This window comes from Heloderma suspectum, chromosome 17, assembly GCF_057233095.1.
Source record: "Heloderma suspectum isolate Gila_16-S chromosome 17, 16-S_ref, whole genome shotgun sequence".
In the NCBI taxonomy this organism is placed as follows: domain Eukaryota; kingdom Metazoa; phylum Chordata; class Lepidosauria; order Squamata; family Helodermatidae; genus Heloderma; species Heloderma suspectum.
Genome location: NC_139474.1, coordinates 14,112,776 through 14,137,986, shown reverse-complemented (window position 1 = coordinate 14,137,986; position 25,211 = coordinate 14,112,776). Strand labels below are relative to the sequence as shown.

Here is a 25,211-nt window from a genome sequence, read left to right as displayed (position 1 = left end):
TGTAGTACTATTCATTCCTGGTCCAATCTGAAGCACTCTGGTCCCATAAATAATCACTGTTGGTCCAATTCAGTCCATTGTTGGTCCAACTTACTGTTAGTCCACTGTTGGTCATCTAGTTGGTCCTTCTAGTATTATCTACTTGGCCAGATGCTGCTTTCAAGGGGCTCACCTATTTGACTTCTGAGTCAAGTATCATTTGATTTTTTTAACCAGGGCTAGGTTTAACTGTCTGCCTTCCACTATATTGGATGTCTGTTTCTCATCTGTCTGCCTTCCACTATATTGGATGTCTGTTTCTCATTTCTATTTCTTTTAATGGACAGTTTGTCTATATATTTTAATTTAGCATGCGACATTTTTATTTTGGTGATGTTAAAGTACTTTGTTATTTATGCCAGTCCACACACCATACTATATGTTATGTTAACACGACTGTTTCTGGTGTAACTTTGTTCCTAGATCAGGCCTGTGATTGCATAACAAACTTTGATTGATTGGTAGTAAGGATGTCAGAGGATTCTGTTTGAGGAGTGAAGCTTGACAAATTTGTTCCAGTTCACCCGTGTGGATTTCGTTCTAGTTCCCTCTGCTGCTGTCAACTCACTTTGTAGCAAGCCAAGCCTATGTACATGGATGTCCATTTTTTATCATGGCTACAACTTGCACATTTCCCCCCCAGGTTCTACCATTTGCACAAATTGTAATTTGTACCATTTCTTGAATTTTATTTCTTTGGATCTTGAAATGTGCGCAAATGTTGGTGTAATTTAAAAAAAATTGCCACTCTTGTGCAACTGTGCATGATCGCAGGTCCACAAGTCCTCTTGTCAATATCTTTGTCAGTTTCAACCTCTCCATACATTACTTAATTTAGCCCAGGAGAGCCACAAGTTGTCAAACAACTTGTCAATTCCCCGCTCCCCTTCCTTCGCTCAGGAAGTGCTGCTCCAGAAAAAGGATGTGGAGACTACATCTGTGTTAAAAACACTTGCTTCAGACTTAGGCAAGAGTGCAATGGAAGCATGTTACCCCCAAATGTCAGTTCAGCACTTCAAACCCTGAGGATTGTGTTGCTAAGTGACTGACCTGGTCCCCTTTTCCTGAGCTGGCAGTGCCAAAGAGTGTGCAAATTACCCAAATTCCAGCACTCTTCACATATGGGTGAAGTCGGTGGGCTTGCCCTGATTGATCTATATATTTAAAAGATGTTTAGAGGAAACCCTTCCCAGTGTGGTAGCCCCCAACCCATCTGAACCAAGGTGAGGCAATGGTGGCTTGAGTGCCCAATTCAATCCAGGAATGCTACAGAACTCACACACCCTGTCCACACCCCAAGCCCCTGCCCTTGCTCACCCCCTGCCCGCGCTTGGCAAATGGCCCAACCATCACTAGCTGAGCACACACAGAGACACATATGCACTGCTGTCGTCTCTTCGGCTCAAGGCTCAGGGGAGGAGCCTATGATCTCAGGGGGTGGTGCTAGTTATGGCAGTGGGTGGAGCTTGGAAGTATTTCTTGATTCCTTTCGAAGAGTTCTCCATCCTCTCCTTCTCCCTGATCTCCAGTACAGAACTAGGATCTTCTTTCCTAGAAGTCTTGCAAAATAGGTGTATTATGCCTGCAATACTTTTCTCCACTGGGTCACACTCCAGCAATAGACATTATGGAATCGCAGCCCTTTTTCCCTGGCCACGCTCTCTTTCCCAAGACATTGATTGGTTTTGCGGGTTTTGTAGTGCTTTCCCCCTTTTTTAAAGGTTGACATTCCTTCCTAAGCTAAATGGTTGGCAGTAAAAGTTTTGTTAAAATCTGCTGGGGGGGTGGTATTTCATGTATTTTTCCCCCACTTGCGGTTATACACTCTCTCCAAAGTCTTGCTCCCACCCAGCTCTACTTGCAAAATCTTTCTCCTTTGCCACATCGCACTCCCCTTTACCCTTTGCAGTGCCCATATCTTGCTCAAGATGTGTGACTGTGTTCCTCCTGAAACAGATATTAGATATTAATCTAACCCCATAATCCTAGATAAAGAACAAAGGAAAACCTGGTTAAACAAATAACACAAAGAACATGATGTTTTTTCAGCATTTATTTGTCCACAACTGAGTCAACGTTCAATATCCATGTGTGAAAAAGGGCAAGTCAATGAGGGCAAGCTGTCCAGGTCCTGCTTTCCAGTTGGAAGCTGACCACACCCGGTTCTGCATACATCCAACCATTTAGAATCCCTTCAACAGGATAAATGCACCGTGTCCCACACTCCCTGAGAATGTAGCTCAGTGGCAGAGCACCTACTGTGCATGTAGGACGTCCTGGGTTTGAGCCCCAGCATCTTCACATACGGCTTGGAAAGACTCCTGTCTGGAAATCTGGAGACCACCTCTGCCAAAGTGTGTAGACCATACTGAGTTAGAGGGACCAAAGGTCCCACTCCATGTAAGGCAGCTTCCTATGCAATAGAAGAGTGCATGCCTTATGTGCAGAAGGACCCAGGCTCCATCTCCAGCCCTTCTCCAGGTAGGGCTGCGGAAAGACCCCTGCTTGAAATCCTGGAGAACTGCTGTTGACAGTGTACAACATCCTTCCCCAACCTGGTGCCCTCCAAAGGTCTTGGACTTCAACTCCCATCAGCTTCAGTCAGCATTCCCAATGGTCAGGCATGCAGGGGGTTCTCATCAAAAATATCGGGGGGGCACCAGGTTGAGAAAGGTAGGTGAAGCCCATGGGTCTTCAACCGGTGGGTCTCAGGACGTGCCACTCTGGGGAGTTGCCCCCTGCCTCTGTGCTTCTATTTTTGCAGCAAGGCCTACCCAAAGTTCCTGAGTCACTCTAATAGCTGAGGGCACCAGATGATACCTTCATCACCAACATTTATTGCACAAGCCAAAGGTCATGACAAAGGACCTCCCATCCTGCATCCAACATGAAGGGAGAAACCTCAGACAACACAAGAAAATGTGCAAACATCTTGAACGCATACCTCAGTTGAAGATCCACGAGAGATCGAGAATGGCCCGAGGTCCGTTGAAGGGGCCTGCAACAGTCCCGTCTCTTATACACTCTCTCCAAAGTCCTGCTCCCTCCCATCCCTGCTTGAGAAATCTTTCTTCCTTGCCAGATGGCACTCTCCTTTACCCTTTGTGGTGCCCTTCTCTTGCTCAAGATGTGCGACTGTGTTCCTCCTGAAAAAGCCACTGAGAATGGGTGGGGAAAGTGCACAACCACCAACACATGGGGACAGGCGTGGCCCGGGGACATGGCCTTCTGGAGAGCCTCTGAGGGCCAGATTCATCCCCGGAGGAGTGTGAGATTTGGGACCCGGGCCACAGGCTTCCTTTCCTTGACCTTGGGTCTTGCAAGGGAACCACACATTTTAAGGTTGGCACAGAGAGCTTTAGATATTGGGCAGGACGTAAATGCAATACATACATAAATAAATAAATGGGGGAGGGGGGAACGCTCAGTGAAATTGGCTCTGCCAACTGTGACCCCTTGACTCCACCTACCGTCACTTTGCCCTCCAGCCCACCAACCGCCACATCTGAGGTAAAAAGCACAACAAAACCTCCATCTTTGGAGAAATGCTTTATTTTGACAGAACCAAAGGCCAGAACCAAAGGCATGGAGGGGAACCATTTTGTGGGGTGATTTAGGAAGCTGGGTTGCTTAGCTAGGCCAATTGGCTTCACTCTTGAGGCTTAGTGGTGGTGGGCGTGTCCATCATGACCTTCTTCGTGAATGTGCTCATGGGTAGCAATAGCCACCCTGCTGATGAACACCATGAATTCTCCAAAGCTCAGCTGTTGATCTTTGTCCTTGTCCAGATCTTTGAACAAGTCATCAATAGCCTTTGGGTTCTTTTGCTCCTGTTTTTGAAATAAAAAACATTCAAAAGAAAGGATGGTTACAGGGATTATGATGGTATCCAAAACACATCAGAATCCCCAGTCCCAGCCCACCCAATTTCAAAGGCAGAATCACAGATTGCTCTTCCCCAATCATTTTGGGACAGGGCGCACAATTGCATTTTTGAGAGATTGTCATCGGTGCTCTAATAAAATGGCTACCATTGCAGGAGTGTGCCCATTCACAAAATGGCAGCCATGGAAACATCCATTTTGAAGAAGGAAAACCGATGATGCTGAAAGAAAAGTACCTTCCCCTGGAATCGAAGTACAAGCCGGGGCGGGGGGGGGGGGGAGCTGAGCTTTTTTTAACCCGCAGTTTTTCACTCCAAAACCAGCTTCACACAGAGCAAAGGGATGAGGCTCAGAGGCAAGTGACTTTGCCAAAGCTGATGCTCCCGGTTTCAAACATGGAATTAATGTTTTAGAACAATTAACATTGAAAGGCCAGGAAGCCCGGTGGGTGCCAAGATGTGTGTCTGTGGGCACACTGGTTTCCACAGGCCCCAGTGCTGGAGAATCTGGTTACAGACGCCCCAGAAAGGCTGCATTCCAGTATACACACTTACCCAGAGGTAAATCCCACTGAACCCCCATTAGACATACTTCCCCATAGCTGTGGGCAGGCTTGCACTGTAACTGTCCTTGTATATCTCCTTAATCTGACACCAAACCTCACTAGCTGAGCGCGCACACAGACACACACACACGTGCACTGCTGTTGTCTCTTCCGCTTGAGGCTCGGGGGAGGAGCCTATGATCTCAGGGGGTGGTGCCTGTTATAGCAGTGGGTGGAGCTTGGAGGGATTTCTTGATTCCTCTCAAAGAGTTCTCCATCCTCTCCTTCTCCCTGATCTCTGGTACAGACCTGGAGATCACATTTCCCATAAGTCCTGGTCTGTCTGGTCAATAACTGAGGATTATGGGAGTTGGAGTCCAAGACATCTGGGGGGAACCTGCTTTCCTCCCCTGGATGCAGCCCCAAACAATACCTTTTGGCCATTTCTTTCTCCCCCACTCTGCTCATGTTTCAAAGCACTGAAAGATCTAAGGCAGCTGCTCAGGAAGCATCAGCCTGCCCAATGCCCCACTCTCACCTTCAGCCAGTTTGGAAGCTGCTCCTGAATCACCTGGGACAGCTCCTTTTTGTTCAGGGTGTCAAAATGACTGATGCGCACAGAATATTGGTGGTAAATGTTTATTATTTTCTCAAGTGCTTCTTCAAGTTGCGTTTGAGCCATCTTGAGTTGGCTGCTGACCTATAAGAAGTAAAACAACATCCAGTTCAGTGGTGGAGGTGAGTCTGATGGGGGATTCTGCTCTACAAAAATGGGCCCCTCTCCTGAATTCTTTAGATTCAAGAATCTAAAGCTGGGATTTTGTTGTTGTTGTTGTTCCACTGATAAAATGCCGAAAACTAACTTCTCCGAACTGAGGCCCTCTGGATATTTAGACAGCAACTTTCATTAGCCCCAGATAGTATGTCCAATGGTCTGGGATGACGGGAGTTGTAATCCAAAACACCTGGAAGATACCAAGTTGGGGAAGGCTAGCTCAAAAGATGTCAGCTGATGGCAAACAACTGTTTCGTTCTAATAGAGCCAAAGTCAGCATGACAAGGGTCATTAGGTTATATCCAGTATGAGTCCTACTTACAGTAGAACCGCTGAAGAAGGGGACAACTGAGAAGCATCCCATTTTGTCCCCACAGCATACACATCGAATTTCTCTTATTGCAGTATTTCCCTTCTGGTCAAGTGGACTTTCCAGTTGTGCTTTCGGCTTGTTTGTTTGTTTGTTTGTTTGTTTTTAAGGAAAACAAAACAAAACCAAAATCTTCAGCTCTCTGAAACAAGGACCATCTCTCTCCATCCAATGGCATGCAAGCACCTGCTTTCCAGTTGGAAGCTGACCACACCCGAGTCTGCATACATCCAACCATTTAGAATCCCTTCAACAGGATAAATGCACCATGTCCCACACTCCCTGAGAATGTAGCTCAGTGGCAGAGCACCTACTGTGCATGTAGGACGTCCTGGGTTTGATCTCCAGCATCTCCACATACGGCTTGGAAAGACTCCTGTCTGGAAATCTGGAGACCACCTCTGCCAAAGAGTATAGACCATACTGAGTTAGAGGGACCAATGGTCCCACTCTGTGTAAGGCAGCTTCCTATGCAATAGAAGAGTGCATGCCTTATGTGCAGAAGGACCCAGGGTCCGTCTCCAGCCCTTCTCCAGGTAGGGCTGGGGAAAGTCCCCTGTGTCAGGAGCGCTCTAGTGGCCCCTTTCAGTATACTCCAATAGCCAATTCAAGACACCGATCAAAGGATTCTTTTCAAGGCTTTAATCCTTTTACAACTTAATGACTCTTTCAGATGCTATCACCAGCGACTAAGCAATGAACAGCAGAGTAGCCTATGCTCTGGGTAGGCAGTTGGTCCCTGTTGGAAGGACAATCACTTGAAGACACTGAACTTATGGGCTAGGGAGAGGTCCTCCCTCCTTCCCTTGGGTCCACGGGTCGTGGCCGTTGCTTGCGCGCCAAATGGGCGCTACACCTCATTTCCGTGCCCTCCATCGCTCGTCGCTCCCTGCATCTGCATCGAGCGTCTAGCAAGCCCCCCTCCTGCACTTTCTCACTGCCAGGGTCACTATCTATCTCAGGAATGCCAGCAAGAAGAATCTCTGCCAGCTGCTGTGCCTGTGAAGGATGAGCTGGCTCCTCTACCACGGATTGCTGATCCTTCTCAGAATCAGAACTGCTCGGGGGTTCTATCGGCTCCGTTTCCACCCTGACAGCCTGCTTGAAATCCTGGAGAACTGCCGTCAACAGTGTACAACATCCTTCCCCAACCTGGTGCCCTCCAAAGGTCTTGGACTTCAACTCCCATCAGCTTCAGTCAGCATTCCCAATGGTCAGGCATGCAGGGGGTTCTCATCAAAAATATCGGGGGGGCACCAGGTTGAGAAAGGTAGGTGAAGCCCATGGGTCTTCAACCGGTGGGTCTCAGGACGTGCCACTCTGGGGAGTTGCCCCCTGCCTCTGTGCTTCTATTTTTGCAGCAAGGCCTACCCAAAGTTCCTGAGTCACTCTAATAGCTGAGGGCACCAGATGATACCTTCATCACCAACATTTATTGCACAAGCCAAAGGTCATGACAAAGGACCTCCCATCCTGCATCCAACATGAAGGGAGAAACCTCAGACAACACAAGAAAATGTGCAAACATCTTGAACACATACCTCAGTTGAAGATCCACAAGAGATCGAGAATGGCCCGAGGTCCGTTGAAGGGGCCTGCGACAGTCCCGTCTCTTATACACTCTCTCCAAAGTCCTGCTCCCTCCCATCCCTGCTTGAGAAATCTTTCTTCCTTGCCAGATGGCACTCTCCTTTACCCTTTGTGGTGCCCTTCTCTTGCTCAAGATGTGCGACTGTGTTCCTCCTGAAAAAGCCTTCCTGTGTGTGTGTTTGGGGGCGGGGTAGTTCTGCAACTTGTAGCCAGCCATAGTCCATCACTTCCTAGAACCAAGATTGTACACCCTTTCTCTCTCTTAGGCAATCTCCTTCAGTGGCAAGAAAAAGTTTGTGAACCCCTTAAAACTGTCACATATTTCCAACCTAAAATGTTATTAGATATTAATCTAACCCCATAATCCTAGATAAAGAACAATAGAAAACCTGGTTAAACAAATAACACACAAAACATGATGTTTCTTCAGCATTTATTTGTCCACAACTGAGTCAACATTCAATATCCATGTGTGAAAAAGTATGTGACCCTTGAAATTCAGTACCTGGTGGGCCCACCTTGAGCAACAATGTCTTCAAGTCCGCGTATCCTGTAACAGTTGGTCAGTCTCTCACATCGGTTTTGAGGAATGTTGATGCATTCCTCCTCACAGGACTACTTGAACTCAGTGACGTTTCAGGGCTTCCTTGCATGAACAGCTCACTTCAGGTCTTGCCACATTTTGATGTGGTTTAGGTCCAGACTTTGATTAGGCCATTCTAAAACACAGAATTTCTTCTTCTGCAGCCGTTCTTTTGAAGATCTGCTTGTATGTTTAGGATCGTTGTCTTCTTGCATGACCCACTTTGGGTTCAGCTTCAGCTCACAGATGGATGGCCTGACATCCTCCTCTAGAATCTTCTGACACACTGCAGAATACATGGTGGTGTCAATGAGGGCAAGCCGTCCTGGTCCTGAGGCAGCAAACCAGGCCCAACTCATCACATTCCCACCACCATGCTTCACGGGTGGGATGAGGTTCTTCTGTCTGAAGTCAGTGTTTGCTTTACAGCTTGCCATTGTAGCTGTAGGCACAAGATGATACCCATATCATCAACATTTATTATACCAGCCAAAGGCCATGACAGAGATCTCCCATCCTGCATACAAAATGAAGGGTGATACCTGAGACAACATGAGAAAACTCACTATCATCTTGAACACCTGCCTCAGTTCAAGATCCACAAGAGAGAAGGAATGATCCAAGATGTCTTGAGGGTGCCTGGGACAGTCCCCTCTCTTATACTCTTGCTCCAGAACCTTGCTCCCACCCACGCCTGCTTGAGAAATCTTTCTCCCATGTCAAATAGCACTCCCCTTTATCCATTGCACCATCCATTGCTTGCGCATGATGTGAGACTGGGTTCCTACTGAAACAGTATCCCTCCATGACTGGGTTTGCAGGTAATGAGAAGGCGCTGTGGGGGAATTTCCCATGGGGCTTGCTTTGCTGCCACAGCCACCATTTTGAATAGTCAATCCATGGCAAAGGTATGACTTAGCTGGTTGTTACATGCGAACCCGGCCAGGGTGGGTTGTTGGGGTGCTTGACAGGCCACCCAGAGCCCATGGGCTGTTTTAAGGTTGTGGGTGGCTTGTGAAGCACCCCAACTACCCCCTTCTCCAGGTCTGCACATTACGAGAAGCTACACCATGCCCCCATCATGCCTTGAATAACTGGAATGGCAGCCCTTGTGGCAACAGAAATGCCCACAGAGAAATTTCCCCATGCTGGCTTCTGTTATGTTCGAATCTGCCCTGTGTTTGTATTCTGCAGCTTGTGGCCAGTCGTGATCCATCATTTCCTAGCACCAAGGCCTCTCTCTCCCTCTCTCTCTCTCTCTCTCAATGTAGGTTGAATTTCCCAAACAAGAGTGTCGACTTAGGATCCTCCAGGGTGACAGGCAGCATGTCCCTGAATCGTGGAGCGAAAGCGGCAGTTGGCAAAAGGGGTGGTACAAAAAATACAAACAAAATTTTAAGAACCCATCGTATTGCACCTTAAAGCTCCTGCTGCTTTCAACTAACCCTTAGGAGAGGCATTTCAGCCACTGAGAATGGGTGGGGAAAGTGCACAACCACCAACACATGGGGACAGGCGTGGCCAGGGGACATGGCCTTCTGGAGAGCCTCTGAGGGCCAGATTCATCCCCGGAGGAGTGTGAGATTTGGGACCCGGGCCACAGGCTTCCTTTCCTTGACCTTGGGTCTTGCAAGGGAACCACACATTTTAAGGTTGGCACAGAGAGCTTTAGATATTGGGCAGGACGTAAATGCAATACATACATACATACATAAATAAATAAATGGGGGGAGGGGGGAACACTCAGTGAAATTGGCTCTGCCAACTGTGACCCCTTGACTCCACCTACCGTCACTTTGCCCTCCAGCCCACCAACCGCCACATCTGAGGTAAAAAGCACAACAAAACCTCCATCTTTGGAGAAATGCTTTATTTTGACAGAACCAAAGGCCAGAACCAAAGGCATGGAGGGGAACCATTTTGTGGGGTGATTTAGGAAGCTGGGTTGCTTAGCTAGGCCAATTGGCTTCACTCTTGAGGCTTAGTGGTGGTGGGCGTGTCCATCATGACCTTCTTCGTGAATGTGCTCATGGGTAGCAATAGCCACCCTGCTGATGAACACCATGAATTCTCCAAAGCTCAGCTGTTGATCTTTGTCCTTGTCCAGATCTTTGAACAAGTCATCAATAGCCTTTGGGTTCTTTTGCTCCTGTTTTTGAAATAAAAAACATTCAAAAGAAAGGATGGTTACAGGGATTATGATGGTATCCAAAACACATCAGAATCCCCAGTCCCAGCCCACCCAATTTCAAAGGCAGAATCACAGATTGCTCTTCCCCAATCATTTTGGGACAGGGCGCACAATTGCATTTTTGAGAGATTGTCATCGGTGCTCTAATAAAATGGCTACCATTGCAGGAGTGTGCCCATTCACAAAATGGCAGCCATGGAAACATCCATTTTGAAGAAGGAAAACCGATGATGCTGAAAGAAAAGTACCTTCCCCTGGAATCGAAGTACAAGCCGGGGCGGGGGGGGGGGGAGCTGAGCTGTTTTTAACCCGCAGTTTTTCACTCCAAAACCAGCTTCACACAGAGCAAAGGGATGAGGCTCAGAGGCAAGTGACTTTGCCAAAGCTGATGCTCCCGGTTTCAAACATGGAATTAATGTTTTAGAACAATTAACATTGAAAGGCCAGGAAGCCCGGTGGGTGCCAAGATGTGTGTCTGTGGGCACACTGGTTTCCACAGGCCCCAGTGCTGGGGAATCTGGTTACAGACGCCCCAGAAAGGCTGCATTCCAGTATACACACTTACCCAGAGGTAAATCCCACTGAACCCCCATTAGACATACTTCCCCATAGCTGTGGGCAGGCTTGCACTGTAACTGTCCTTGTATATCTCCTTAATCTGACACCAAACCTCACTAGCTGAGCGCGCACACAGACACACACACACGTGCACTGCTGTTGTCTCTTCCGCTTGAGGCTCGGGGGAGGAGCCTATGATCTCAGGGGGTGGTGCCTGTTATAGCAGTGGGTGGAGCTTGGAGGGATTTCTTGATTCCTCTCAAAGAGTTCTCCATCCTCTCCTTCTCCCTGATCTCCGGTACAGACCTGGAGATCACATTTCCCATAAGTCCTGGTCTGTCTGGTCAATAACTGAGGATTATGGGAGTTGGAGTCCAAGACATCTGGGGGGAACCTGCTTTCCTCCCCTGGATGCAGCCCCAAACAATACCTTTTGGCCATTTCTTTCTCCCCCACTCTGCTCATGTTTCAAAGCACTGAAAGATCTAAGGCAGCTGCTCAGGAAGCATCAGCCTGCCCAATGCCCCACTCTCACCTTCAGCCAGTTTGGAAGCTGCTCCTGAATCACCTGGGACAGCTCCTTTTTGTTCAGGGTGTCAAAATGACTGATGCGCACAGAATATTGGTGGTAAATGTTTATTATTTTCTCAAGTGCTTCTTCAAGTTGCGTTTGAGCCATCTTGAGTTGGCTGCTGACCTATAAGAAGTAAAACAACATCCAGTTCAGTGGTGGAGGTGAGTCTGATGGGGGATTCTGCTCTACAAAAATGGGCCCCTCTCCTGAATTCTTTAGATTCAAGAATCTAAAGCTGGGATTTTGTTGTTGTTGTTGTTGTTGTTGTTCCACTGATAAAATGCCGAAAACTAACTTCTCCGAACTGAGGCCCTCTGGATATTTAGACAGCAACTTTCATTAGCCCCAGATAGTATGTCCAATGGTCTGGGATGACGGGAGTTGTAATCCAAAACACCTGGAAGATACCAAGTTGGGGAAGGCTAGCTCAAAAGATGTCAGCTGATGGCAAACAACTGTTTCGTTCTAATAGAGCCAAAGTCAGCATGACAAGGGTCATTAGGTTATATCCAGTATGAGTCCTACTTACAGTAGAACCGCTGAAGAAGGGGACAACTGAGAAGCATCCCATTTTGTCCCCACAGCATACACATCGAATTTCTCTTATTGCAGTATTTCCCTTCTGGTCAAGTGGACTTTCCAGTTGTGCTTTCGGCTTGTTTGTTTGTTTGTTTGTTTGTTTTTAAGGAAAACAAAACAAAACCAAAATCTTCAGCTCTCTGAAACAAGGACCATCTCTCTCCATCCAATGGCATGCAAGCACCTGCTTTCCAGTTGGAAGCTGACCACACCCGAGTCTGCATACATCCAACCATTTAGAATCCCTTCAACAGGATAAATGCACCATGTCCCACACTCCCTGAGAATGTAGCTCAGTGGCAGAGCACCTACTGTGCATGTAGGACGTCCTGGGTTTGATCTCCAGCATCTCCACATACGGCTTGGAAAGACTCCTGTCTGGAAATCTGGAGACCACCTCTGCCAAAGAGTATAGACCATACTGAGTTAGAGGGACCAATGGTCCCACTCTGTGTAAGGCAGCTTCCTATGCAATAGAAGAGTGCATGCCTTATGTGCAGAAGGACCCAGGGTCCGTCTCCAGCCCTTCTCCAGGTAGGGCTGGGGAAAGTCCCCTGTGTCAGGAGCGCTCTAGTGGCCCCTTTCAGTATACTCCAATAGCCAATTCAAGACACCGATCAAAGGATTCTTTTCAAGGCTTTAATCCTTTTACAACTTAATGACTCTTTCAGATGCTATCACCAGCGACTAAGCAATGAACAGCAGAGTAGCCTATGCTCTGGGTAGGCAGTTGGTCCCTGTTGGAAGGACAATCACTTGAAGACACTGAACTTATGGGCTAGGGAGAGGTCCTCCCTCCTTCCCTTGGGTCCACGGGTCGTGGCCGTTGCTTGCGCGCCAAATGGGCGCTACGCCTCATTTCCGTGCCCTCCATCGCTCGTCGCTCCCTGCATCTGCATCGAGCGTCTAGCAAGCCCCCCTCCTGCACTTTCTCACTGCCAGGGTCACTATCTATCTCAGGAATGCCAGCAAGAAGAATCTCTGCCAGCTGCTGTGCCTGTGAAGGATGAGCTGGCTCCTCTACCACGGATTGCTGATCCTTCTCAGAATCAGAACTGCTCGGGGGTTCTATCGGCTCCGTTTCCACCCTGACAGCCTGCTTGAAATCCTGGAGAACTGCCGTCAACAGTGTACAACATCCTTCCCCAACCTGGTGCCCTCCAAAGGTCTTGGACTTCAACTCCCATCAGCTTCAGTCAGCATTCCCAATGGTCAGGCATGCAGGGGGTTCTCATCAAAAATATCGGGGGGGCACCAGGTTGAGAAAGGTAGGTGAAGCCCATGGGTCTTCAACCGGTGGGTCTCAGGACGTGCCACTCTGGGGAGTTGCCCCCTGCCTCTGTGCTTCTATTTTTGCAGCAAGGCCTACCCAAAGTTCCTGAGTCACTCTAATAGCTGAGGGCACCAGATGATACCTTCATCACCAACATTTATTGCACAAGCCAAAGGTCATGACAAAGGACCTCCCATCCTGCATCCAACATGAAGGGAGAAACCTCAGACAACACAAGAAAATGTGCAAACATCTTGAACACATACCTCAGTTGAAGATCCACAAGAGATCGAGAATGGCCCGAGGTCCGTTGAAGGGGCCTGCGACAGTCCCGTCTCTTATACACTCTCTCCAAAGTCCTGCTCCCTCCCATCCCTGCTTGAGAAATCTTTCTTCCTTGCCAGATGGCACTCTCCTTTACCCTTTGTGGTGCCCTTCTCTTGCTCAAGATGTGCGACTGTGTTCCTCCTGAAAAAGCCTTCCTGTGTGTGTGTTTGGGGGCGGGGTAGTTCTGCAACTTGTAGCCAGCCATAGTCCATCACTTCCTAGAACCAAGATTGTACACCCTTTCTCTCTCTTAGGCAATCTCCTTCAGTGGCAAGAAAAAGTTTGTGAACCCCTTAAAACTGTCACATATTTCCAACCTAAAATGTTATTAGATATTAATCTAACCCCATAATCCTAGATAAAGAACAATAGAAAACCTGGTTAAACAAATAACACACAAAACATGATGTTTCTTCAGCATTTATTTGTCCACAACTGAGTCAACATTCAATATCCATGTGTGAAAAAGTATGTGACCCTTGAAATTCAGTACCTGGTGGGCCCACCTTGAGCAACAATGTCTTCAAGTCCGCGTATCCTGTAACAGTTGGTCAGTCTCTCACATCGGTTTTGAGGAATGTTGATGCATTCCTCCTCACAGGACTACTTGAACTCAGTGACGTTTCAGGGCTTCCTTGCATGAACAGCTCACTTCAGGTCTTGCCACATTTTGATGTGGTTTAGGTCCAGACTTTGATTAGGCCATTCTAAAACACAGAATTTCTTCTTCTGCAGCCGTTCTTTTGAAGATCTGCTTGTATGTTTAGGATCGTTGTCTTCTTGCATGACCCACTTTGGGTTCAGCTTCAGCTCACAGATGGATGGCCTGACATCCTCCTCTAGAATCTTCTGACACACTGCAGAATACATGGTGGTGTCAATGAGGGCAAGCCGTCCTGGTCCTGAGGCAGCAAACCAGGCCCAACTCATCACATTCCCACCACCATGCTTCACGGGTGGGATGAGGTTCTTCTGTCTGAAGTCAGTGTTTGCTTTACAGCTTGCCATTGTAGCTGTAGGCACAAGATGATACCCATATCATCAACATTTATTATACCAGCCAAAGGCCATGACAGAGATCTCCCATCCTGCATACAAAATGAAGGGTGATACCTGAGACAACATGAGAAAACTCACAATCATCTTGAACACCTGCCTCAGTTCAAGATCCACAAGAGAGAAGGAATGATCCAAGATGTCTTGAGGGTGCCTGGGACAGTCCCCTCTCTTATACTCTTGCTCCAGAACCTTGCTCCCACCCACGCCTGCTTGAGAAATCTTTCTCCCATGTCAAATAGCACTCCCCTTTATCCATTGCACCATCCATTGCTTGCGCATGATGTGAGACTGGGTTCCTACTGAAACAGTATCCCTCCATGACTGGGTTTGCAGGTAATGAGAAGGCGCTGTGGGGGAATTTCCCATGGGGCTTGCTTTGCTGCCACAGCCACCATTTTGAATAGTCAATCCATGGCAAAGGCATGACTTAGCTGGTTGTTACATGCGAACCCGGCCAGGGTGGGTTGTTGGGGTGCTTGACAGGCCACCCAGAGCCCATGGGCTGTTTTAAGGTTGTGGGTGGCTTGTGAAGCACCCCAACTACCCCCTTCTCCAGGTCTGCACATTACGAGAAGCTACACCATGCCCCCATCATGCCTTGAATAACTGGAATGGCAGCCCTTGTGGCAACAGAAATGCCCACAGAGAAATTTCCCCATGCTGGCTTCTGTTATGTTCGAATCTGCCCTGTGTTTGTATTCTGCAGCTTGTGGCCAGTCGTGATCCATCATTTCCTAGCACCAAGGCCTCTCTCTCCCTCTCTCTCTCTCTCTCTCAATGTAGGTTGAATTTCCCAAACAAGAGTGTCGACTTAGGATCCTCCAGGGTGACAGGCAGCATGTCCCTGAATCGTGGAGCGAAAGCGGCAGTTGGCAAAAGGGGTGGTACAAAAAATACAAACAAAATTTTAAGAACCCATCGTATTGCACCTTAAAGCTCCTGCTGCTTTCAACTAACCCTTAGGAGAGGCATTTCAGCCGCTGAGAATGGGTGGGGAAAGTGCACAACCACCAACACATGGGGACAGGCGTGGCCAGGGGACATGGCCTTCTGGAGAGCCTCTGAGGGCCAGATTCATCCCCGGAGGAGTGTGAGATTTGGGACCCGGGCCACAGGCTTCCTTTCCTTGACCTTGGGTCTTGCAAGGGAACCACACATTTTAAGGTTGGCACAGAGAGCTTTAGATATTGGGCAGGACGTAAATGCAATACATACATACATAAATAAATAAATAAATGGGGGGAGGGGGGAACACTCAGTGAAATTGGCTCTGCCAACTGTGACCCCTTGACTCCACCTACCGTCACTTTGCCCTCCAGCCCACCAACCGCCACATCTGAGGTAAAAAGTACAACAAAACCTCCATCTTTGGAGAAATGCTTTATTTTGACAGAACCAAAGGCCAGAACCAAAGGCATGGAGGGGAACCATTTTGTGGGGTGATTTAGGAAGCTGGGTTGCTTAGCTAGGCCAATTGGCTTCACTCTTGAGGCTTAGTGGTGGTGGGCGTGTCCATCATGACCTTCTTCGTGAATGTGCTCATGGGTAGCAATAGCCACCCTGCTGATGAACACCATGAATTCTCCAAAGCTCAGCTGTTGATCTTTGTCCTTGTCCAGATCTTTGAACAAGTCATCAATAGCCTTTGGGTTCTTTTGCTCCTGTTTTTGAAATAAAAAACATTCAAAAGAAAGGATGGTTACAGGGATTATGATGGTATCCAAAACACATCAGAATCCCCAGTCCCAGCCCACCCAATTTCAAAGGCAGAATCACAGATTGCTCTTCCCCAATCATTTTGGGACAGGGCGCACAATTGCATTTTTGAGAGATTGTCATCGGTGCTCTAATAAAATGGCTACCATTGCAGGAGTGTGCCCATTCACAAAATGGCAGCCATGGAAACATCCATTTTGAAGAAGGAAAACCGATGATGCTGAAAGAAAAGTACCTTCCCCTGGAATCGAAGTACAAGCCGGGGCGGGGGGGGGGGAGCTGAGCTGTTTTTAACCCGCAGTTTTTCACTCCAAAACCAGCTTCACACAGAGCAAAGGGATGAGGCTCAGAGGCAAGTGACTTTGCCAAAGCTGATGCTCCCGGTTTCAAACATGGAATTAATGTTTTAGAACAATTAACATTGAAAGGCCAGGAAGCCCGGTGGGTGCCAAGATGTGTGTCTGTGGGCACACTGGTTTCCACAGGCCCCAGTGCTGGGGAATCTGGTTACAGACGCCCCAGAAAGGCTGCATTCCAGTATACACACTTACCCAGAGGTAAATCCCACTGAACCCCCATTAGACATACTTCCCCATAGCTGTGGGCAGGCTTGCACTGTAACTGTCCTTGTATATCTCCTTAATCTGACACCAAACCTCACTAGCTGAGCGCGCACACAGACACACACACACGTGCACTGCTGTTGTCTCTTCCGCTTGAGGCTCGGGGGAGGAGCCTATGATCTCAGGGGGTGGTGCCTGTTATAGCAGTGGGTGGAGCTTGGAGGGATTTCTTGATTCCTCTCAAAGAGTTCTCCATCCTCTCCTTCTCCCTGATCTCCGGTACAGACCTGGAGATCACATTTCCCATAAGTCCTGGTCTGTCTGGTCAATAACTGAGGATTATGGGAGTTGGAGTCCAAGACATCTGGGGGGAACCTGCTTTCCTCCCCTGGATGCAGCCCCAAACAATACCTTTTGGCCATTTCTTTCTCCCCCACTCTGCTCATGTTTCAAAGCACTGAAAGATCTAAGGCAGCTGCTCAGGAAGCATCAGCCTGCCCAATGCCCCACTCTCACCTTCAGCCAGTTTGGAAGCTGCTCCTGAATCACCTGGGACAGCTCCTTTTTGTTCAGGGTGTCAAAATGACTGATGCGCACAGAATATTGGTGGTAAATGTTTATTATTTTCTCAAGTGCTTCTTCAAGTTGCGTTTGAGCCATCTTGAGTTGGCTGCTGACCTATAAGAAGTAAAACAACATCCAGTTCAGTGGTGGAGGTGAGTCTGATGGGGGATTCTGCTCTACAAAAATGGGCCCCTCTCCTGAATTCTTTAGATTCAAGAATCTAAAGCTGGGATTTTGTTGTTGTTGTTGTTGTTGTTGTTCCACTGATAAAATGCCGAAAACTAACTTCTCCGAACTGAGGCCCTCTGGATATTTAGACAGCAACTTTCATTAGCCCCAGATAGTATGTCCAATGGTCTGGGATGACGGGAGTTGTAATCCAAAACACCTGGAAGATACCAAGTTGGGGAAGGCTAGCTCAAAAGATGTCAGCTGATGGCAAACAACTGTTTCGTTCTAATAGAGCCAAAGTCAGCATGACAAGGGTCATTAGGTTATATCCAGTATGAGTCCTACTTACAGTAGAACCGCTGAAGAAGGGGACAACTGAGAAGCATCCCATTTTGTCCCCACAGCATACACATCGAATTTCTCTTATTGCAGTATTTCCCTTCTGGTCAAGTGGACTTTCCAGTTGTGCTTTCGGCTTGTTTGTTTGTTTGTTTGTTTGTTTTTAAGGAAAACAAAACAAAACCAAAATCTTCAGCTCTCTGAAACAAGGACCATCTCTCTCCATCCAATGGCATGCAAGCACCTGCTTTCCAGTTGGAAGCTGACCACACCCGAGTCTGCATACATCCAACCATTTAGAATCCCTTCAACAGGATAAATGCACCATGTCCCACACTCCCTGAGAATGTAGCTCAGTGGCAGAGCACCTACTGTGCATGTAGGACGTCCTGGGTTTGATCTCCAGCATCTCCACATACGGCTTGGAAAGACTCCTGTCTGGAAATCTGGAGACCACCTCTGCCAAAGAGTATAGACCATACTGAGTTAGAGGGACCAATGGTCCCACTCTGTGTAAGGCAGCTTCCTATGCAATAGAAGAGTGCATGCCTTATGTGCAGAAGGACCCAGGGTCCGTCTCCAGCCCTTCTCCAGGTAGGGCTGGGGAAAGTCCCCTGTGTCAGGAGCGCTCTAGTGGCCCCTTTCAGTATACTCCAATAGCCAATTCAAGACACCGATCAAAGGATTCTTTTCAAGGCTTTAATCCTTTTACAACTTAATGACTCTTTCAGATGCTATCACCAGCGACTAAGCAATGAACAGCAGAGTAGCCTATGCTCTGGGTAGGCAGTTGGTCCCTGTTGGAAGGACAATCACTTGAAGACACTGAACTTATGGGCTAGGGAGAGATCCTCCCTCCTTCCCTTGGGTCCACGGGTCGTGGCCATTGCTTGCGCGCCAAATGGGCGCTACGCCTCATTTCCGTGCCCTCCATCGCTCGTCGCTCCCTGCATCTGCATCGAGCATCTAGCAAGCCCCCTCCTGCACTTTCTCACTGCCAGGGTCACTATCTATCTCAGGAATGCCAGCAAGAGGAATCTCTGCCAGCTGCTGTGCCTGTGAGGGATGAGCTGGCTCCTCTACCACGGATTGCTGATCCTTCTCAGAATCAGAACTGCTCGGGGGTTCTATCGGCTCCGTTTCCACCCTGACAGCCTGCTTGAAATCCTGGAGAACTGCCGTCAACAGTGTACAACATCCTTCCCCAACCTGGTGCCCTCCAAAGGTCTTGGACTTCAACTCCCATCAGCTTCAGTCAGCATTCCCAATGGTCAGGCATGCAGGGGGTTCTCATCAAAAATATCGGGGGGGCACCAGGTTGAGAAAGGTAGGTGAAGCCCATGGGTCTTCAACCGGTGGGTCTCAGGACGTGCCACTCTGGGGAGTTGCCCCCTGCCTCTGTGCTTCTATTTTTGCAGCAAGGCCTACCCAAAGTTCCTGAGTCACTCTAATAGCTGAGGGCACCAGATGATACCTTCATCACCAACATTTATTGCACAAGCCAAAGGTCATGACAAAGGACCTCCCATCCTGCATCCAACATGAAGGGAGAAACCTCAGACAACACAAGAAAATGTGCAAACATCTTGAACACATACCTCAGTTGAAGATCCACAAGAGATCGAGAATGGCCCGAGGTCCGTTGAAGGGGCCTGCGACAGTCCCGTCTCTTATACACTCTCTCCAAAGTCCTGCTCCCTCCCATCCCTGCTTGAGAAATCTTTCTTCCTTGCCAGATGGCACTCTCCTTTACCCTTTGTGGTGCCCTTCTCTTGCTCAAGATGTGCGACTGTGTTCCTCCTGAAAAAGCCTTCCTGTGTGTGTGTTTGGGGGCGGGGTAGTTCTGCAACTTGTAGCCAGCCATAGTCCATCACTTCCTAGAACCAAGATTGTACACCCTTTCTCTCTCTTAGGCAATCTCCTTCAGTGGCAAGAAAAAGTTTGTGAACCCCTTAAAACTGTCACATATTTCCAACCTAAAATGTTATTAGATATTAATCTAACCCCATAATCCTAGATAAAGAACAATAGAAAACCTGGTTAAACAAATAACACACAAAACATGATGTTTCTTCAGCATTTATTTGTCCACAACTGAGTCAACATTCAATATCCATGTGTGAAAAAGTATGTGACCCTTGAAATTCAGTACCTGGTGGGCCCACCTTGAGCAACAATGTCTTCAAGTCCGCGTATCCTGTAACAGTTGGTCAGTCTCTCACATCGGTTTTGAGGAATGTTGATGCATTCCTCCTCACAGGACTACTTGAACTCAGTGACGTTTCAGGGCTTCCTTGCATGAACAGCTCACTTCAGGTCTTGCCACATTTTGATGTGGTTTAGGTCCAGACTTTGATTAGGCCATTCTAAAACACAGAATTTCTTCTTCTGCAGCCGTTCTTTTGAAGATCTGCTTGTATGTTTAGGATCGTTGTCTTCTTGCATGACCCACTTTGGGTTCAGCTTCAGCTCACAGATGGATGGCCTGACATCCTCCTCTAGAATCTTCTGACACACTGCAGAATACATGGTGGTGTCAATGAGGGCAAGCCGTCCTGGTCCTGAGGCAGCAAACCAGGCCCAACTCATCACATTCCCACCACCATGCTTCACGGGTGGGATGAGGTTCTTCTGTTTGAAGTCAGTGTTTGCTTTACAGCTTGCCATTGTAGCTGTAGGCACAAGATGATACCCATATCATCAACATTTATTATACCAGCCAAAGGCCATGACAGAGATCTCCCATCCTGCATACAAAATGAAGGGTGATACCTGAGACAACATGAGAAAACTCACAATCATCTTGAACACCTGCCTCAGTTCAAGATCCACAAGAGAGAAGGAATGATCCAAGATGTCTTGAGGGTGCCTGGGACAGTCCCCTCTCTTATACTCTTGCTCCAGAACCTTGCTCCCACCCACGCCTGCTTGAGAAATCTTTCTCCCATGTCAAATAGCACTCCCCTTTATCCATTGCACCATCCATTGCTTGCGCATGATGTGAGACTGGGTTCCTACTGAAACAGTATCCCTCCATGACTGGGTTTGCAGGTAATGAGAAGGCGCTGTGGGGGAATTTCCCATGGGGCTTGCTTTGCTGCCACAGCCACCATTTTGAATAGTCAATCCATGGCAAAGGCATGACTTAGCTGGTTGTTACATGCGAACCCGGCCAGGGTGGGTTGTTGGGGTGCTTGACAGGCCACCCAGAGCCCATGGGCTGTTTTAAGGTTGTGGGTGGCTTGTGAAGCACCCCAACTACCCCCTTCTCCAGGTCTGCACATTACGAGAAGCTACACCATGCCCCCATCATGCCTTGAATAACTGGAATGGCAGCCCTTGTGGCAACAGAAATGCCCACAGAGAAATTTCCCCATGCTGGCTTCTGTTATGTTCGAATCTGCCCTGTGTTTGTATTCTGCAGCTTGTGGCCAGTCGTGATCCATCATTTCCTAGCACCAAGGCCTCTCTCTCCCTCTCTCTCTCTCTCTCTCAATGTAGGTTGAATTTCCCAAACAAGAGTGTCGACTTAGGATCCTCCAGGGTGACAGGCAGCATGTCCCTGAATCGTGGAGCGAAAGCGGCAGTTGGCAAAAGGGGTGGTACAAAAAATACAAACAAAATTTTAAGAACCCATCGTATTGCACCTTAAAGCTCCTGCTGCTTTCAACTAACCCTTAGGAGAGGCATTTCAGCCACTGAGAATGGGTGGGGAAAGTGCACAACCACCAACACATGGGGACAGGCGTGGCCAGGGGACATGGCCTTCTGGAGAGCCTCTGAGGGCCAGATTCATCCCCGGAGGAGTGTGAGATTTGGGACCCGGGCCACAGGCTTCCTTTCCTTGACCTTGGGTCTTGCAAGGGAACCACACATTTTAAGGTTGGCACAGAGAGCTTTAGATATTGGGCAGGATGTAAATGCAATACATAAATAAATAAATAAATGGGGGGAGGGGGGAACACTCAGTGAAATTGGCTCTGCCAACTGTGACCCCTTGACTCCACCTACCGTCACTTTGCCCTCCAGCCCACCAACCGCCACATCTGAGGTAAAAAGTACAACAAAACCTCCATCTTTGGAGAAATGCTTTATTTTGACAGAACCAAAAGCCAGAACCAAAGGCATGGAGGGGAACCATTTTGTGGGGTGATTTAGGAAGCTGGGTTGCTTAGCTAGGCCAATTGGCTTCACTCTTGAGGCTTAGTGGTGGTGGGCGTGTCCATCATGACCTTCTTCGTGAATGTGCTCATGGGTAGCAATAGCCACCCTGCTGATGAACACCATGAATTCTCCAAAGCTCAGCTGTTGATCTTTGTCCTTGTCCAGATCTTTGAACAAGTCATCAATAGCCTTTGGGTTCTTTTGCTCCTGTTTTTGAAATAAAAAACATTCAAAAGAAAGGATGGTTACAGGGATTATGATGGTATCCAAAACACATCAGAATCCCCAGTCCCAGCCCACCCAATTTCAAAGGCAGAATCACAGATTGCTCTTCCCCAATCATTTTGGGACAGGGCGCACAATTGCATTTTTGAGAGATTGTCATCGGTGCTCTAATAAAATGGCTACCATTGCAGGAGTGTGCCCATTCACAAAATGGCAGCCATGGAAACATCCATTTTGAAGAAGGAAAACCAATGATGCTGAAAGAAAAGTACCTTCCCCTGGAATCGAAGTACAAGCCGGGCGGGGGGGGGGGGGGAGCTGAGCTGTTTTTAACCCGCAGTTTTTCACTCCAAAACCAGCTTCACACAGAGCAAAGGGATGAGGCTCAGAGGCAAGTGACTTTGCCAAAGCTGATGCTCCCGGTTTCAAACATGGAATTAATGTTTTAGAACAATTAACATTGAAAGGCCAGGAAGCCCGGTGGGTGCCAAGATGTGTGTCTGTGGGCACACTGGTTTCCACAGGCCCCAGTGCTGGGGAATCTGGTTACAGACGCCCCAGAAAGGCTGCATTCCAGTATACACACTTACCCAGAGGTAAATCCCACTGAACCCCCATTAGACATACTTCCCCATAGCTGTGGGCAGGCTTGCACTGTAACTGTCCTTGTATATCTCCTTAATCTGACACCAAACCTCACTAGCTGAGCGCGCACACAGACACACACACACGTGCACTGCTGTTGTCTCTTCCGCTTGAGGCTCGGGGGAGGAGCCTATGATCTCAGGGGGTGGTGCCTGTTATAGCAGTGGGTGGAGCTTGGAGGGATTTCTTGATTCCTTTCAAAGAGTTCTCCATCCTCTCCTTCTCCCTGATCTCCGGTACAGACCTGGAGATCATATTTCCCATAAGTCCTGGTCTGTCTGGTCAATAACTGAGGATTATGGGAGTTGGAGTCCAAGACATCTGGGGGGAACCTGCTTTCCTCCCCTGGATGCAGCCCCAAACAATACCTTTTGGCCATTTCTTTCTCCCCCACTCTGCTCACATTTCAAAGCACTGAAAGATCTAAGGCAGCTGCTCAGGAAGCATCAGCCTGCCCCATGCCCCACTCTCACCTTCAGCCAGTTTGGAAGCTGCTTCTGAATCAGCTGGGACAGCTCCTTTTTGCTGAGGGTGTCAAAATGCCCGTGGCGCACAGAATATTGGTGGAAAACATTTATTACAGTCTCAAGGGATCCTTCCAGTTGAGTTTGAGCCATCTTGAGTTAGCTGCCAACCTATAAGAAGTAAAACAACATCCAGTTCAGTGGCAGAGGTGAGTCTGATGGGGGATTGTCTTCTACAAAGATGGGCCCCTATCCTGAATTCTTCAGATTCAAGAATCTAAAGCTGGGATTTTGGTGTTGTTGTTGTTGTTGTTCCACTGATAAAATGCCGAAAACTAACTTCTCCGAACCAAGGCCCCCTGGATACTTAGATGGCAACCCTCATTAGCCCCAGATAGTATGTCCAATGGTCTAGGATGATGGGAGTTGTAATCCAAAACACTTGGAGGTCACAAGTTGGGGGAAGGCTAGGTTAAAAGATGTCAGCTGAAGGAAAACAACTGCTTCTATGAGTGCAATCCTATGCATGTTTAGACAGAAAAGTGTCCTTCAACTGCCAGCATTCCCCAGCCAGCCATGTCAGGAGTTCTGGGATTTTTTTTTCTGTTGAAACATGCTTAGGATTGCAGCCTAATAGAGCCAAAGACAGCATGACAGGAGTCATTGTGTTGTATCCAGTATTAGTCCATTTTGTCCCCTCAGTGTACACATTGAATTTCTTTTATTGCAGTGTTGACCTTCTGGTCAAATGGACTTTCCAGTTTTGCTTTCGGCTTGTTTGTTTGTTTGTTTGTTTGTTTGTTTTTAAGGAAAACCAAAGAAAAACAAAGGTCTGTGCTGGGGATCGTGGTAATATGAGCGTACATTCCACAAGCAATGGTGAGTCTATCATGTCATCTTCAGCTCTCTAAGAGAAGGACCATCTCTCTCCAGCCAAAGGCATGGAGGCAACTGCTTACCAATTAGAAGTAGTCTGCATGCAATCCAACTATTTAGAATCCCTTCAAAAAGAAAAAGAATGACCATGACCCACACTCCTTGGGAATGTAGCTCAGTGGTAGAGCACCTGGTTTGTATTCAGGACTTCCTGGGTTTGATCCCAGGCATCTCCACGTAGGGCTGAGGAAGACCCCTGTCTGAAAATCCGGACAGCACAGCTACCAAACAGTGTAGGCCATATTGAGTTATATGGACCAATGGTCCCACTCAGTATAAGGCAGCTGCCTGAAATTTATTCACTCCTGCCTGAAATTTATTTATTATTTGTTTGTTTCATTTCTATACCGCCCAATAGCCAAAATCCTGGAGAGTTCGTGCCAGTTGCCCAACCCTCCCCAACCTGGTGCTCTCCAGATGTCTTGGACTTCAACTCCCATCAGCCCCAGCCAGTATGGTCAAGCATGCTGGGAGTTGTCATCTAAAATATCTAGGGAGTACCAGGTGGGGAAACGCTGGTATACACCATTTGTCTTCAACCGGTGGGTTTCAGAATGTGCCTCCATAATGACGTGCCTCCCGCCTCTCTGCTTTTATTTGTGCAGGAGGGCCTATGCAGAAGTTCCCAAGGCACTCAAATAGAGGTGGGCACCAGATAACATCTGCATCATCAACATTTATTGGACAAGCCAAAGGTAGGGATGTCAGAGGAATCCATTTGGGGACAGAACTCGGTGAGCTTTCACCGGCTCAGCCCCTCCAAATTCACCCAACGTCCACCAGCTGGCCCAACTCAGCCCTCAATGAGTCCAGCCAGCTGGCAGATTTTCAGCCTTTGCATGGTGACAGCAGCAATGGAGGGTGGGACAGGAGCGTTAAAGCACTTGATACTCCCCTCTCACCCTGTTGCTTCCACTGCCACCAGATAACCATCATCCCACTCTCTCTGCCAGGGTTGGTCCTACAGAAAGAGAGGGATGATGGTTGTGCACCACTGTAGCAGCAGAAGAGCAGGAGGAGAGCGTTCCCCTCCCACTGTGCATGAGTGTCTCCTTCTCCCTCCTGGGGCCCGGGAGAG

The 25,211-nt window shown here is 48.1% G+C and overlaps 4 protein-coding genes across 7 annotated transcripts; all 4 read right to left on the bottom strand.

Annotated features, from left to right (window-relative positions):
* Positions 1–3,570: 3,570 nt before the first annotated feature.
* Positions 3,571–7,199, bottom strand: LOC146334582 (protein S100-A12-like). Of its 2 annotated transcripts, XM_084824742.1 has the most exons (4): positions 7,154–7,199; positions 5,927–6,013; positions 5,006–5,167; positions 3,571–3,869 (listed from the first exon to the last, which is right to left on the bottom strand). In XM_084824742.1, the coding sequence occupies exons 2-4, from the start codon at positions 5,969–5,971 to the stop codon at positions 3,702–3,704; spliced, it is 375 nt and encodes a 124-aa protein (XP_084680868.1). In that variant the 5' UTR covers positions 5,972–6,013; positions 7,154–7,199; the 3' UTR covers positions 3,571–3,701. The 2 variants fall into 2 exon arrangements, with proteins under 2 accessions (XP_084680868.1, XP_084680869.1); XM_084824743.1 differs by lacking the exon at positions 5,927–6,013.
* A 2,436-nt stretch (positions 7,200–9,635) lies between these two features.
* Positions 9,636–13,272, bottom strand: LOC146334581 (protein S100-A12-like). Of its 2 annotated transcripts, XM_084824417.1 has the most exons (4): positions 13,227–13,272; positions 12,000–12,086; positions 11,070–11,231; positions 9,636–9,934 (listed from the first exon to the last, which is right to left on the bottom strand). In XM_084824417.1, exons 2-4 carry the CDS (start codon positions 12,042–12,044, stop codon positions 9,767–9,769), a joined length of 375 nt encoding a protein of 124 aa, XP_084680543.1. In that variant the 5' UTR covers positions 12,045–12,086; positions 13,227–13,272; the 3' UTR covers positions 9,636–9,766. The 2 variants fall into 2 exon arrangements, with proteins under 2 accessions (XP_084680543.1, XP_084680544.1); XM_084824418.1 differs by lacking the exon at positions 12,000–12,086.
* A 2,436-nt stretch (positions 13,273–15,708) lies between these two features.
* On the bottom strand, positions 15,709–19,343 carry LOC146334580 (protein S100-A12-like). 2 transcript variants are annotated; one of them, XM_084824415.1, is made up of 4 exons: positions 19,298–19,343; positions 18,072–18,158; positions 17,142–17,303; positions 15,709–16,007 (listed from the first exon to the last, which is right to left on the bottom strand). In XM_084824415.1, exons 2-4 carry the CDS (start codon positions 18,114–18,116, stop codon positions 15,840–15,842), a joined length of 375 nt encoding a protein of 124 aa, XP_084680541.1. In that variant the 5' UTR covers positions 18,117–18,158; positions 19,298–19,343; the 3' UTR covers positions 15,709–15,839. The 2 variants fall into 2 exon arrangements, with proteins under 2 accessions (XP_084680541.1, XP_084680542.1); XM_084824416.1 differs by lacking the exon at positions 18,072–18,158.
* A 2,436-nt stretch (positions 19,344–21,779) lies between these two features.
* On the bottom strand, positions 21,780–23,368 carry LOC146334579 (protein S100-A12-like). Its single transcript, XM_084824736.1, has 2 exons — positions 23,207–23,368; positions 21,780–22,070 (listed from the first exon to the last, which is right to left on the bottom strand). The coding sequence occupies exons 1-2, from the start codon at positions 23,348–23,350 to the stop codon at positions 21,903–21,905; spliced, it is 312 nt and encodes a 103-aa protein (XP_084680862.1). The 5' UTR covers positions 23,351–23,368; the 3' UTR covers positions 21,780–21,902.
* Positions 23,369–25,211: the final 1,843 nt, after the last annotated feature.

What these genes read in the sequence shown, in the direction of transcription:
- LOC146334582 (XM_084824742.1), bottom strand. Translation starts at nt 5,971, where the DNA reads ATGTGGAGATGCTGGAGATCAAACCCAGGACGTCCTACATGCACA. An exon ending in CAGGACGTCCTACATGCACA is followed by an intron (nt 5,168 to 5,926) that starts GTAGGTGCTCTG and finishes TACTTCTTATAG; the next exon opens with GTCAGCAGCCAACTCAAGAT. An exon ending in AGCTTCCAAACTGGCTGAAG is followed by an intron (nt 3,870 to 5,005) that starts GTGAGAGTGGGG and finishes TTTCAAAAACAG; the next exon opens with GAGCAAAAGAACCCAAAGGC.
- LOC146334581 (XM_084824417.1), bottom strand. Translation starts at nt 12,044, where the DNA reads ATGTGGAGATGCTGGAGATCAAACCCAGGACGTCCTACATGCACA. An exon ending in CAGGACGTCCTACATGCACA is followed by an intron (nt 11,232 to 11,999) that starts GTAGGTGCTCTG and finishes TACTTCTTATAG; the next exon opens with GTCAGCAGCCAACTCAAGAT. An exon ending in AGCTTCCAAACTGGCTGAAG is followed by an intron (nt 9,935 to 11,069) that starts GTGAGAGTGGGG and finishes TTTCAAAAACAG; the next exon opens with GAGCAAAAGAACCCAAAGGC.
- LOC146334580 (XM_084824415.1), bottom strand. Translation starts at nt 18,116, where the DNA reads ATGTGGAGATGCTGGAGATCAAACCCAGGACGTCCTACATGCACA. An exon ending in CAGGACGTCCTACATGCACA is followed by an intron (nt 17,304 to 18,071) that starts GTAGGTGCTCTG and finishes TACTTCTTATAG; the next exon opens with GTCAGCAGCCAACTCAAGAT. An exon ending in AGCTTCCAAACTGGCTGAAG is followed by an intron (nt 16,008 to 17,141) that starts GTGAGAGTGGGG and finishes TTTCAAAAACAG; the next exon opens with GAGCAAAAGAACCCAAAGGC.
- LOC146334579 (XM_084824736.1), bottom strand. Translation starts at nt 23,350, where the DNA reads ATGGCTCAAACTCAACTGGAAGGATCCCTTGAGACTGTAATAAATGTT. An exon ending in AGCTTCCAAACTGGCTGAAG is followed by an intron (nt 22,071 to 23,206) that starts GTGAGAGTGGGG and finishes TTTCAAAAACAG; the next exon opens with GAGCAAAAGAACCCAAAGGC.